Below are 14,847 nucleotides of genomic sequence, written 5' to 3' on the forward strand. Positions count from 1 at the left end.
GGATCTCTGTGGTGGGTAGAGGATTTCAATTTAAAAAATGAAAACAACCCCTTTTTGTACATATGCAGTTTTATTTGTCGCTGACAGAACTACTTGCCTGCACAAAAACACAATGTCAATACCTGACATATTCGCCAGGTTTACAAAGAAGAAAGCAAATATGAGATAAATAAATTCAGTGTAGAATTTGAAAAGTTGCCCAAAATATCAAAAACCTTTCATGTGAGATTTTGTACACGTTAAGGCTGACTGGCCTGTTTCTTTATTCCTCACCATACAAAACCCTGATAAGACCCCATGTACCAGGCCAGAGCAGGGAGGGAAATTACTGTTAAGCCACAGGACAATGCTGGCACACATACAAGGGATATCAGTTGTCCACCAGTAAATCCTAAGAAGAAGAAGGTTGCTACTGGAAAAGTGAAGTTCTGGAACTTCCAAAATAAATAGCTGGTGCAAAAAGTATACTTGTTAAGATAGAAAGCAAATTATTTTTAAGGGTGCTTGATCTATCACGGTGACCTTCTTGGATAATAAGAAGGTTCTTATTTCATCTATATTGTAAGATCACTATTCTCCAACAAGTTAAGTTTGTAATAGTATTGTGCATGCGTGCATTATAAATCACTACAGTAAGTACAATACAAGGGAGAAGTGAACCAGAGTACAGAGTTTAGAAATAAGCACAGTTTTGTTTAAAGTTCATTGTTATATAGCTTTTGGAAGATCATCACTGAACAGGATGATATGCTGGAGTCTAACATTGACTTTTGGTTCTACTGAAAGTACATTCTATATAACATCATGGTATTGAGAGAAATATTATTCACTACACAATACTTAAGAATACAAGAAACAATATATAAGATGTTAGATAACCTCACAAAATCACTAAAATCACTTTATGTTAATACTGAAAACTGCTTTACTTATTAAAATTTGCTTATTAAACAAAGACCTCCATCTATAATGCTCATAGCATGTGTGTTAACAAATCAGTATTAAGACATTTAGTCGAACAACGTTCACATCACAATGAACAAATACAAAATACAAATAACTTATAACTGCTGACAAAAAAAATACTGAATTGTTGAACAGATGATCTCACGCTCTTGTGTATTTTGCATTTTAGATCTCATAGTTTCTGAATTTCCTCAGAAGCTCTGATGGAGCATCCCCTGACCACCGGAAACGCAAGTGCCAGTAATTTGCCTCTGAAAATCCTGAGGAAAAAAAGAGAAAGGCAAGTATATTATTATAAACATGTATAAAACTAAGTTGTCTGAAATAATACTTGATAATCTTCTCCCAAAAAAGTAAGTAAAAAATTGGTCACTTCCAGTGCTCTTGACTAGCAGGGACAATCTCTATATTATTAGCACCGTTTGAACAAGAACTCAAGCAAACACCAAACTTCAAGATATATATCAGCTGGGAAGAGTCCAAAGGAGAACAGCAAGAATGATGGCAGTCCAGAAAAGAGGACTTAAAAGAAAAACTGAGCAAATTGCATTTGCTTAATCAAAAGAAGAAGAGATAGAGGGTGACATGATAAATCTCCAAGTACGTGAAAGGCAGCAGTGTGGAGGGAAGGTACAGATGGCCCTTTCCATATACAAGAGAGTGAAGGAGTTTTTTAGACCCTGCACTATGTTTTTATGATCTGTGGGCTGTTAATACTAAAATGTGATCTTCCTATATAAGGAAGCTGAAACCTATTACCAGACTTAGTGTTAAAACCTCTTATTCAGGCTGAAATAGCTACGTGGAGTCATAGTCCCTAATTCTTACAGACCAGCAGACAGGAATGAAAAATATCCCAGTTTAAAAGTGGAATCCAATATAATACATTTTCCTGGACCAAAACAAAAGCATTATCAACATCCTAACATCAAGTATGAACACTGAAGCACATATAGGTCCTGTCAAATAAACATATTCTAATATTAACATTTATTAATATAAATATATGCCCACTGAATAAATTAACTAGGCATTTGATGGGTTTCATATTTTTCCCATTCAAATCTATGGAAATTAAACTAAAGCTTCAAAAAATTATGAGAAAGAAGATGCCTGCAAAGAATGCTCACCATTACAAGGAACGAGATGATGTTTTCTTTACTTTGAAATTTTACTGTTCTACAAAAGGATACAGTGATGATTTAATTACCAAAAAATAGCAAATAGTATGTTATAGAGCATATTTTTTAAATATAAAATTTTCAGTTTGCCTCACATACATTTGTAAAATTTTCTTATCCATTTTCTTCATTGCACAAATGTTTGGGATTAAATTAGGTTTTGCTACCCTCACAGTTCAACTTAATTTCCTGTTTGATCAAGCTGGAGAGAAATTACAGGACTTTATTTAATAATAGTTCTCTGATAACATAAGCCTAAGATTATGAAACTCCTGAAGGATCAAGCGGAACAGAGGGTGGCCGTTGTGGTAAGTAAACTTTGATTCAGGCATACTAACCTAGACAACAGACAGGAAATACTAAATGGCCAGATGACAGCTTTTGAAATACACATTTATTCTGGTGCATGCACTATTTTTTAAAAAAACGGTTCAAATACAAAAGAAGCCTTCAAGTCTCAATTTTTAGTCCTCATTAACTCATCAGATGCAAACTCTACAGAAGTACTGAATGCTAGATTAAAAAAAAAAAAAAAAGAATATAATACCTAAATATTTTATTTAACAGTTTTAAAAGTTATTTTTAAAATATCACTGAAAAGAATTGCACTTTTTTTTTCTTTGCACTTTTTTTTTTTTCCTTCATTTTGGTATAGCAGCAAAACTGAACTTTCCATTTTGGCTTAATGAGAATTTTTTTTCTTCTCCAGTTTTTGGTTTTACTAGCAAACAGGCAAGCAAACATGGGGTAGGGAGGAAGAAAGGTCTGAAAGCTTCAAAATTAAATAAATGATAAACAACATAAAACAAAAAACAACACCCCAACCCAAAACCACATTAAAAAAGCTACCACTTAAACATATTATTCTGGAGGAGAATTTCTCATGACTAAAAGCATCCATTTCAGGCCAATCCCTGGATACTGGAATTTTATGTAACTGCTGGTTTTACTTACTGGGGGAGTCTGGATTCTTTGAAGACTGCGGTTTCACATCAGGAATTGCAACATCTCCTTGCTCCCTGTTCCCATCTGACAATCCATTTTCATTGTTTTCAGTCTGTTGGGTCCAAATCTCATTAGTTATACTATTGCTATTATTCAAGTCAGGAGCTTCCAGCATTTGGTCCTTCTTACTTTGGACAGCCCAGTGCATTGACTAAAGAAATGCAAAAATTACAAATAAAGAACTAATTCCTATGCTTTAGAAGATTTTTAATGAACTTCTCTTTTCTTTCTTATATCGCTGTAATAAACGGTTAAACAAAGCACATATTAGAGAGAAGCTTGCAGGTCAATAGGATAGGGGAAAGCACAGTTACATATTGCAAATAGCATTTGAGAGGATAGTTTATGTCAGGTGGGGATGAAGAACAAAATGTACAAGTGCATCAAATAATTCTAAGGGTCTTTTATCCAGTTTCTTCTGTCATGACTTTTTTAAGAGGACTTCAATGACTTAGAAAATTTCCATTTTCAAAGCTGTCTTTGACTTCAAGGTGCCCTTTGAAAGCAAGACAATTTGGAAACATTTACTATTAAAGTCTGTGGAATGACTTCTGTCTGGAATGGAACTAAGCTTGATGGGATACTTCCAGCAAACATTGAAGCTCAGGCATAATGCTTTAGTTTAAGAGGCTCAAACTTCCCTCATAAGCAGAATTGAGGTGGGCAGAACGGGCAAGGGAAACATTTATTCACCTGCCTTAAAATATGACAATGTAGACTTGTAACTATCATTCACCCTAATGCTGCAGGGGAAAAAAAAAAAAAAATCAAACATTATGGAATTAGGATCTATTAGGAACATCATACCAGATTATCTCACTAGCAAAAGTAGGAGGGAAAACAACCCTTAGAACATCTGTGTCTGTCACAAATCACCCCACTAGCTTAGCAGGGCTCCTCCAAAGACCTGTGTGAAGCCCAGGGTTTCAAGGAACTTATCTTCTAGATTTTTCAATGAGCTCTTTATTTAATCAGATAGCAAGAAAACCTATCTGATAAGCAATATACCAAAAGGAGAATATATTATACAAAGGTCCTAGCTTTAATCTAGGTTTGAAAATAAATAAAAGGTTCCTACAAAATCAAAGTGTGCTGAAGCATTTGAAAACAGCCCTTAAGTTACTTAAACTTCATATAATACACATAAAAGCAGTAACTTGATAAATTCACTCTAAAACCACTAGCCTACAAGCCTTCTGTGAATGGTCTTCTGTGGCACTCTGATTTTTCCTGCATTTCCTTAACATCCTTAGTACAGGAATCACTCTGCACTACTCCCATCCCCAAAACCCACCACTGCAGCAGAAGTGTTGTAAATCATCCCCTCACTCACTGCAACATTTTCTCTGGACCAGCCCTACCTCCCCCTCCTCCTGAAGGCCCAAACTTAGACAACACCAACCGTTTTCACAGAATTGCTCAGGGCTTCCCATTGCTGGAATGGAATGGTAATTTTGCTTCGTCGCCAGTAATCATAACGTGCTCGACTCTCTTCATTAGTAAGAATCTCCTTTGCTTGCTGCAGCTTCTGGAAATTCTCCACTAGAACACAAACCAAAAAGATACTAAAGCCAATATTTGTTTTCAGAGAAATTAGTTCAGATGTGAAAGGGGAGCTGCCAACAATGGTTTAGAGCAAACAGCGGAGGAGACAGAAGGAGGACTAAGTGACAAGGGTATGTGGTTGTTCTGCTTACAGCTTTGCACAGTTTTAGCCAGCTTTAGGATCATAGCACCTTTGGTGGACAACTGATACCCTTTTCAAATGAGGACTAAAATGCTGATTCGTCTACCAGGTTCAAAATCTTCTGAATTTAAGTTCAGAGAAACCTACAGAGTACAGCAAGCACAAGTCGCCCCCTGCAGACAACCTTAAAAAGGGAAACTGAACTAGAGTAATAACGCTTAGAAGGAACATACATCCACAGCAGCAAGGAAGTCATAGCAAAGCACAACACCAGGAAAACATGGGGGGGGGGGGGGGGGCGGGCAAGCAAAAATTGACAGGCAAGAAGAGGAATCTAAATATTGTTCAAATTAAGTAACTTGGGCTTTATATTAGGTATGTTTTCTACATGGGCTAAAATGTTGTCTTGAATACTGGACTGCATGAATGAGAACTCTTATTTGTCACTACAGGGTGATTTTTCATTAAATGGTTACTAAGGTTGCAGCTGCATGTTACTATTTGTAGAAGGGTTATAAAGATTTAGATTTTATCTATGAGTCACCTATGTTACAGTGATCTATCATCATTATTATTCATTTATTCCACTTTACAAATCAGAGATTTCTTTTGACATACACTAAGCCCAAACACTAATCAAAATTGATAACTATAAATCAAAGAACAGACAACAGGTTGAGGGGGCAGTTCTATTAAATTTCCTTTTTCTAGTGTTTCTAGTTTTCAACAAATAAAAGGTCTACTTTAATTACTCGTTACTGAGCTTTAAGCTGATGAAATAAAAAATACGAAGTAAACTTTCACTAGTACTGTAAAAAGGTATATAACATAAATACAGCATGTTCAGGTAAATGGAGAATAAAATACTACTTCATGACAACGCTGCTCCAACATCTGGCACTTGGCCTCCCTTTTTGAGTTAGTTTCAATGAATGGGGGACAGGGCAGCACTGCCAGGTGGTGCAGGCAGAACAGGACCATGTACTGGAATAGTCTCATTTCCCTGCTGCCATAGCCAGAATTTTCTGCAAAGGTGATTCCATTGGTTTCATTGGTACTTGTGCTATCATTTAAAATAAACTAAATATTAGTGATCAGGTTATTGTGAATAGGTGGTAGATTGTCTCTCAAACACCAAATCTCGGGGGGTTCCTTGTCAGGGAAATGCTACCTATTTTGCCCTTTAACGCCACCCTCCAACACCCCCCCCCCCCATCAGCTCTCTGATTCTAGGCTAGGATGGCACATCAATAAGGAAAGCCAAGCCCTGCTGAGAGCTCTGCTGGAGGCAGTGGAGCAGGAGTCTCATTTAACATTGGCTATATTCCCAGCTCTGCTATCTCAGAGGAGGGTGTGGATGAGGTCAAACTCACACAAGTAGGTGGGCTGTGGTGTTCAGTTTAACTATAAACTGAACAACAGAAGCATAAACCCATAGGAAGAATCCAAAGGAAAAGTTTTGTGCATTAATCAAAATGAGAAGCCTGTTTAATTATTCCACAACAAATTTTTGGTGGGCACCATACTTATGATCAGAACAACCTTTATTACAAGAATATAAACTATTCAGACATTGGTGAGCACTGATTACAGCTATATTGTGGTGATCAGTGGGTAAGATTGTCTCCAAATAACTCAGGTGCTGCTTAGCCATCACAGGTATAATGAACTGCACACTTTCATAAACACAAATGTTAGCTGCTGTTCTGGAAACAGATGGCTACTCATGTGGTGTTGGCTTCTTTTTATTTCCAGTCATTAAATTACATTAAAAGAAACTAAAGTACATTTAATATGTTCCTGATGGGCTTGTTCGTGGAAGCAAATTAACTAGTTGACGCAAGTATGGCACTTGAATGCCTCTGAGCATGGAAGCAAGCCAACTTCATAGGTCTAGAAAGGGATACACTCCATAAATAATTTCTGTATTAAAAGATGTTCTACCACAGAAAGAAGAAAAAAATTGAAAGTCCTGGGGGAAAAAAAAAAAAAAAATCCAAAAAGTGTCTTCCTAGGAGTGTGCAAGTGTTAGAAAAAATATTAAAGCTTGCTATTTAAAGACAGTATGCTCAATACACATGACAATTAAAATATATTTGGGGAAAAAGAATATTTAATAAAGTTTTAAGGCTGAATTTAATATCTTAGTCATGTTAATATAAGAAAAAAATAGATTGTTTTTAAACAGAGAAGAATACATACCTGCTTTGGGGTTTCCAGGATGTTTGTCAGGATGACATTCAAGGGCTTTAATCTTAAATTCTGCAAGAATTTGTTCAACCTAAACATAATAGCAAGATTTTAAGTGAGTAAATATATACACACAGAAACAATCTTCAAATTAGCTTTGAAAGGAGTTGGGAGGAACAACGAAGAATGCTGAAAGATTTTTTCCTATTCATTTTTACAAGCTTTAGTGCAAGCAAAATAGGTAACAACAACCATCTGTCAGTAACACTGCTTATTTAATTTCATTTTCCATACACTCATCCTTACTCTTGTTTTTGTGAAGTTCAGTCATCCAGTATGGCACGCTGGCTTTAGAAAGATGTGTAAAGATAATGCATGCAAAACCCTTTCCTCACATTTGACCACACAGGCAAAATGCATCACTTCAGTTGCTCTTCACTTCGTTTAATCAACTCTAACATTTAAGGAAGTCTCTCTTCATTGCAGGAAGCAAAGACCTTCTGCATTGCTGACGATCAATTTGTGGGACTGGGTGGCTTTCTCCATATCCTCTTCATAGGAAATTTAGCCAGTGCCACATGACTTCCATCTTGGATGCCCCAAAGCTAGATAACTAGCAGTTCACATTCTTCCTGTCAAGCTAATTTTCTATGCAAAAAGGTTGGCTTGGAATAGAATAAATTTATAATCAATATTAGAATATTGGCATGTATTAGTTTATTAGTTAATTACAAGTTCCCACACAGTTTATAGTACCATAAAGTATTACAACCACTGGAAAAATAAAGATATTAACAGTTAACAAAATACAGGAAACCACTGGAGTAGGCATCAGCTTAGATTAATTTTCAGATTTTTCAAAGTATCTTGCTTCTTATTATAATTCAGAAGCCAAAACTTCTTTATATCATTCCAGTACAGCTTAAGCTTTTACAACATTTTGCCCTAAGATATCAATTAGCTACTATACTTTCCCATGTTAGAAAGGCTGTTTATATAAATTCCCCATCCTTCAAACCCTGATATCCATGCACAATTTAAATTATTTATTTCAAAATTAAGGCTCATAACATTTTTTCTTCAGAATAAAATTACAGTTCACTCAACTAGCTGGCCAAATTTTGTTGTCACATGCTGGGAAAAATGTGGTCTACAATGGTATTTTAAGAATTCTACACTTTTCGCTCCTCTCAGTAAGTTCTTCCAGAGGGACAGATATAAGGTGGTATATCTCCAGTCAGTAAGACATTTAAAAATATATACATTGTACAGAGAACTTGTTGAAACTCGTTACTATATAGCTAGCTACCACATTTAAAATGTATTTATATAAAGGGGAACTTTAAAGTTAAAATATGTACAGTAGCAGAGGGGTAGCCTGGAAGTCTTCAGTTTAAAAGAAAAATAAAAAAAAAAATCAGTAAAAGGAAAAGTTTATAGGAAGTTTATACAAAACATATGAAATTTATGTAAAATATTCAGTGAGATGTTTTACCAAGAAAGGTATGCAATACACACTACATATGAATAAAACTGTTCTTGGAAGAAGGGTGTAGATTAAATCTCCCTCTTCCTCTCAAGTCTGAAGATGAACTACGTGTCCATGGGCTCAATTCCACAATAAGACAAGAATGAACATGGGTGTTTACTTGAATACAGAGAAAATCTGTAGAAATTGAGACTATTTGTGGTTAAATGTAACCAGGTCAGATAAAGACCAGCATATTCAACAGCTTGGGTGAAAGTACTGCAGCTGGGAATGTGCTGTATATGCCTAAAGAAGCCTCTGCTGCTACAAATACTTGACTGCATATACAGAGTAATGTGATTGCAAAACACCCGTAATGCTTCAAATTTCTGTTAAATGTTAGAAGTAGTGTGCACCATCCTGACAGAAGGCAATAGTGGTACTCAGTCAACCTGTGATCTCAGTTCCTACTCCCATGTCAAAAACAACCCAACTATTCATTAATTGCTAAGCCCTTAAGGAATTAGTGTGAGGTAGAAAATGAGAAATAGCATCTAGGAAACAAGCCTACATAGAAACTTTCACACCGCCCTCTGCTGGGATGATTTCTTGGGAGTTATCTCAGGAAAAGCTTTGAATTGCCTTCTGTAACAGATCGAAGATGCTTACTAGTATGCTTTCAGTGACAGAAAAGACAGAGGTGTTTTCCCAGCATTTGACCACTAGGACAGATGAGAGCGTCTGATTAAATTTACTGAGAAAAATACAGCTTTTATCCACACTGAATACATCCTTCATTACAGCAGAGTAATCAAAACTCCTTTTCCAAAATTGAAACACAATTCCAGTTGATATAATAACTAGATTAAAAAATATTAGCATAAGACTAACTCAGACTATACAAAAAATGTTATATGGACACCTTTAGGAGGAAGAACACTTGTTTTAGCTACAAATCATTCAACAATTGCTTAGCTAGATTTCATTATAAAGTATATATCTGCTACCAAAAAAAATTGGTAAAACTAGTATTTGAATGTCATAAAAATTAGCATTTAAAAATCATTAATATGATGAATGAAAAAGAGATATTATTTTTGTTTTTCCTCCCAACCAATGAATACAGTTTTTAAAACATTTAAAAAATACATGTAAAACTTGAGAAACTCAATAGCATTATCAGGGACCTACAGCTATGAAAATTAATTTTATTAGTTGCATATAAATAGCTTTTTTCATCTTTCAAAACCGAAAATATATTCCAAAATATTATTTGTATGTTGTCAAATTATGCAGTTGGCTCATAATTCACAACCATATCACATGTTGAACTAAATTAATGAATAAACCATTGTTTCAGCTGTATCTATAATACAATCCTGTTGTATAAGACACTTTTAATATAAGCCTTATTCTAGGATCTTAACATCAGCATATAGGTCAGAAACTAGAGCTTTACGAAGGAAGATACTAAAAGATAAAAGTGGCAAGAAAGAAGGTTCACAATGCATTTCAAATAGTCCTGCCTGTAGAGATAAACAACTTCAGATCCCCCCCTAAAGACGGACAATGTTATTAACCTGGAGGGGAGGTGGGGAAGGCTCTTACCGTAGATAGTTCGTCGCATCCTAGCAAGTTGTAGTAATCTTCCAAGTCATCCAGTCTGCAGTTCAGAATTGCATCCATCTAGACGAGTCCAGCCGTCTTTTTCAAGCCCAGGCACAGAGATGTAAAATATAATATCAATACAAAGCTCACACAAGGGTTTAAAAGTAGCCCAGGGAAACAGGCAATTTCCACTCAGGTCTACAGCTCTCTCCAGTGCTTTTTAATACTGGCAGCTGACACACATGGGTTTTCTTGAATTCTCTGCCTGCCATTGGTCCCTGCAGGATGCCAATCCGGTTGCACAAACCTGCTAATGGCAATGCTCCCTGGGATTTGTAGTTGCCACAGTCACTTCAACAGTGAACGGTGGGTCCCGTCCAGACCAAAGAGAGTTGCGGATACTAACTAAATCTAGCTGTATTTGAGATTTAGATCATGCCATCACGTGTATAGCCACTTAAAATCAGACACATACTTAAAGGCTTTCCTGCACCTGAGCCTACGTATACTAAAATATATTTTCTGCTTAATTTTTAATTGCAACTTTTGCCACAGTCTTTGACAAGGGGTTTATATGGGTAATCATAGAAGAGAGTAAAGATTACTTCCAAAATAATGATTACAAGGCTACGAACTTTTGAGAATGAAGTACTGACCTTGCCAAAGCCTCTCAGAGGTCTGCCAGTCACTTCAACAGAAATGGGTGAATCTTCACTCTTTGAAGGCTACCTAGTATACAGATGTACCACTCTTCAAAAACAAACAGCTCTTGTACATCAGTTGCATGTCTGACAAAATTAAGACTATGAAAAGACAACATGAAATACTTACTGTCTACTATCTAATTAAATACAGACTCTTTCTCATGCTAAATTACTTTCAGATTGTGTCTTGAAGGTCTGTATTGTGTGCAAACCACGTTCTTTGTAAAACTCATTTTACATTGAAGTGAAATACCTTTAATTTTGAACTGTGATTAATGATCAAGGCCTCAGTCCAACAAAGACTACAGACATGTTTAACTGTAGTGTCTCCTATGATCTATTCTTTTAAAAAGATTACTTCCTAGGTGTAATACTAACCACTTGCTGAAGTCTTTCCTCTGGAGCTTAAGGAGCTCTATTTTCACTTCTCTCCCTGCAAGAGCTTTGTAATCCAAGATGTTTCATGTCATTAAATATTGCTAATTCTTTAAACTAACACTTACAAATAGACACCTTGAATAGTTACACAATTTTAGATGCGGTGACCTAGTAGGAGAGTCTACACAGAACAGATACACAGGGTGTGACCAAGGCTGGAACAGGTGTGTGCTTATCAGTGAAGGACCTAGTGGCCATTCAGAACTGTTTATAAAATACTGAATACATAATTTCTGCATTTACAAGTGCTTTATTTTATTATCTATATTATTAATGTTCCGAAATTATCTACATAAAATATTAGTCTTCCACTACTTTCTCTTCAAGGTTGTATTGTCTGAAATTTCCTATTTTTACTGTATGTTCAGATAGCCTATTAAGATTATAAAATATGTAAAGTACATGAAAAGAAGAAGTAATAATATTAAACAGCAAAGCACAGGCCTCAGTGAAACCATTTAAATTTGTTAGAAAACACTACTACCATATTTCTCTGGGTAAATAAAATGATACCATTTTTCAATAAAGTCAAAGAATTAGCAATTACAAATCTCTCCCTCTCCCCCATTCATAACTTAATAATAAACCAGAAAAGTATAGGAAAGAAAAGAAAGCCTTTTAGCAAGAGATCATGTAAATATTTAAATAGATTGTACTTTGGGGGAGGATGAAAAACAAACAGCTGTCCCTCTTCCCAACAGCACTCCTGACATACCATTCTTGTCCAAGTATTCCTTGCATATTTGCGTAAGGTGAAAGGGAAGGCTCTTTAACCCTTTTTCCCCTCCAGCTTTCAGTGGCTATTGCTGTGGTGCAGGGTGAGCTGCAGGTCCAAGAGCTAGATTCAGACGACAAAACTCTGAGACTTGCAAGCTGCTTGTTCACAGGGAATTTGCTCACTGAAGCCTTGGTCCCATCTACACTCTTGTCTGTTCAGACCAAATAACAAGGGATTTGATCCAAACTGCAGCAGCAACCGTACTTGTGCCCCCCTCACCACTGCGAGATTTCCAGTGCTTGGGGTGCAAAGGGTCCCATAGCACAGTCTGAAGGTTTTCGTGTGGAGGACACAACATACTGATACTGAATAATAACTTGGTCTTTTATTGCTCGTACTGACTTCAGTGGGACAACTCACAGAGCAAAGCATCATCAAAAAAAGGAGAGCAAGAGAAACTGCATATAATACGCAGAAAAAAATGTAAAGAATGCTTTCAGGACAAACTTTATTTGAAAGAGAATCACAGCACAGGAGATGGCCCAGCTTATGTGTCTACACATTTTGGTTAGTGTTGCTCAGAATGTACAAACAGTACTGAAAGTGAGGAAATCTATTTGTTCTCTGTACCCAACCATGAACAACACGTTTCTATTCATTCCTAACACATTATCAATAATTTTGCTTGTTTAGAGCAAAGAGTGAAACTAAGTTCTGGTTCAGTACAATAGGAATTTTACCATCAACTTGTAAAAGTCATAAATGGTCATTTAAATAAAACAACAAGATCTGGAAAGTGCTATTTGAATTTATTCCCATAGAATACATGCAACCTTCTAGTACCAGTTCTTCTCAACTGACTTCAGTTGTTTTGCTTCCTGAGGGCAGAGTATGCATTTCCAAGTTCAAGGCACAATATAACTGAGTTTTGCATTTCATGCTCCATCCTTGTCCCCACACACACTTGGAGTTGCAGAAATAGAAGAGGGCCTAAGAACTACCAAACTGACTTCCCAGTTTAGGGGTAACTACTGCAACAGCATCACTAACATGTATAAATGCTTACAATATTAGAGTCAGCTTAAGGATCCTTGAATCATTTTCCCACCAATACCTTTGCAGAAAGCTTTAGATCATACACCTGTACCACTTACACGTTTTCTTCCTTAGAATGCAATCTTCACATAAATAAGCACCAAAACAATATTAAAGTCACACCTCTGCTTTATATGCTGACAAAAGCATCTTGCGCGTGCTTTTTAAGAAACCTGAATCTTGCCTCAGCTTCAGTAAAGAAAAAGAATGCTTGCATACAAATTTGCACAGAATAATAAAAATGTTCTGATTCACATCTGGTTACTTCATAGCTTGTTTTGAGAAACAGGTAGTGTGAGAAATGTTATGTACATCTTTTGGGGGGTTGTCAATACCCGAAAGAACCAGAACCTCCCCCCCCCCCCCAATACATATACCACGTATAAAGTCAGTTATCTGTAAAATAATCCCTTTTGGAGCCAAAAACCATGTATCAACAATTTTAACCCAAAGTTTTTTAAAAGCTGTTGTTATCAAGGCCTGCAAGGGAGATATTCCACCTGTCTAATCTTGGTCTTGCCACTAAACTTAGGCATTCAGTTGTATTAAATTCACTAAAACTATTCTGCAAATGGTTTGTGATGTTAAACACTAACATTAAACAAAACAATATCTAAATTTATATTCATGAAGTTTAGACTGAAATTCTGTGTTGGTAGAAATCCTGGGAAAGTGGCTGAGTTCTATGGAGACAAGACTACCAGGTAGAAAGACACACTACATCTAAGAAAGCCCACGTGTGGTACCTCCGTATTTACTACGGAGTGATGGTCCACAGCATCAAGGTCAGCCACTAAGGATTGTTGTCTCCACAAGTTACGGGAGAGCTCACTGGAAAACCACAGGTCACCAGAGCTACTAGCTGTGCATATCCCACCAGAGAACAGTGACATGAAAAAGAAATACTTTGTCAGTGTCACTAGAGCAAATCCCAATTCTTGCAGTGTCCCATCAGGTCCCTCATACACTGTGCAGGCTCGGTTCTCAAAACAGCCGGGTGCTGAACACCCCCCAAAACCCTTCCTGTAGCCCAGGAGTTGAAGGACCACGGTAACACATTCAAGCATCCCTACCAAAAGCTGAACCTGCAGGTGCAAAACCTTTCCCAGGCCATCAGCGGGCACGCCGACCGCCCCCGCAGAAACTGTCACCCTGTGAATAGTTCTCTTCTTACCCTCAGCTCTGTTCTGTGGTTACAGGGAACGAGGAGCCGCTACGAACCTCTCGGTAACGCTACCTGACTGGCAAACGAGCTCCCCGGGAGACCCACTCGAGCTTTCCCCGGCGGGTTTCACCTGGAACGTGGAGCCCGTGCCAGGAAACACCGCTTGTTCCTCGGGAAGGTGCGTTCGCTGTCTGATACCCTGCACGCCGTTACGGCGAGGCCCGGGGGTTTCTCAAAGAAGCCTTGTGATGGGAGGAATACCGAGACCCGCGAAGCCACGACGGAGCCGCCATTTGCCAGGTGCGTCCCGGCGGAGGAGCGCGCTGCGGGGTGAGCCCTCGGGGCGGGGGGGGGGGACGGGACACGAACAAGCACCACAGGGACGAGGTTCCCCCTTCCCGCCGGGGGCGGGCACCCCTCCGCGGCAGGCGGCAACCGTCCCTTCTGCGAACCGCACACCGCAACGGGGAAGAGGCCGCGGCGGCAGCCGGGCCGGGCCCGGGCCGGGCCCGGGCCGGCCCATAACGGCCCCCCCGCCCCCCCTGCCGCCGCGGCGGCGGCGGCCGTGCCGCTCCCTGCCCCCTTCAGGGCGAGGCTGGCGCGGGGACACGTGGCCACGTGA

The 14,847-nt window shown here is 38.1% G+C and overlaps 1 protein-coding gene across 5 annotated transcripts; it reads right to left on the minus strand.

The window, feature by feature from the left end:
- Positions 1-14,540, minus strand: DNAJC12 (DnaJ heat shock protein family (Hsp40) member C12). Of its 5 annotated transcripts, XM_075025295.1 has the most exons (7): positions 14,235-14,540; positions 10,762-10,834; positions 10,106-10,201; positions 7,042-7,120; positions 4,555-4,694; positions 3,102-3,303; positions 9-1,226 (listed from the first exon to the last, which is right to left on the minus strand). In XM_075025295.1, exons 3-7 carry the CDS (start codon positions 10,181-10,183, stop codon positions 1,132-1,134), a joined length of 594 nt encoding a protein of 197 aa, XP_074881396.1. In that variant the 5' UTR covers positions 10,184-10,201; positions 10,762-10,834; positions 14,235-14,540; the 3' UTR covers positions 9-1,131. The 5 variants fall into 5 exon arrangements, with proteins under 5 accessions (XP_074881401.1, XP_074881400.1, XP_074881396.1 ...); XM_075025298.1 differs by lacking the exon at positions 10,762-10,834 and having other exon boundaries at positions 14,356-14,540; XM_075025296.1 differs by lacking the exon at positions 10,762-10,834.
- Positions 14,541-14,847: the final 307 nt, after the last annotated feature.

This window comes from Buteo buteo, chromosome 4, assembly GCF_964188355.1.
Source record: "Buteo buteo chromosome 4, bButBut1.hap1.1, whole genome shotgun sequence".
Classification (NCBI taxonomy): domain Eukaryota; kingdom Metazoa; phylum Chordata; class Aves; order Accipitriformes; family Accipitridae; genus Buteo; species Buteo buteo.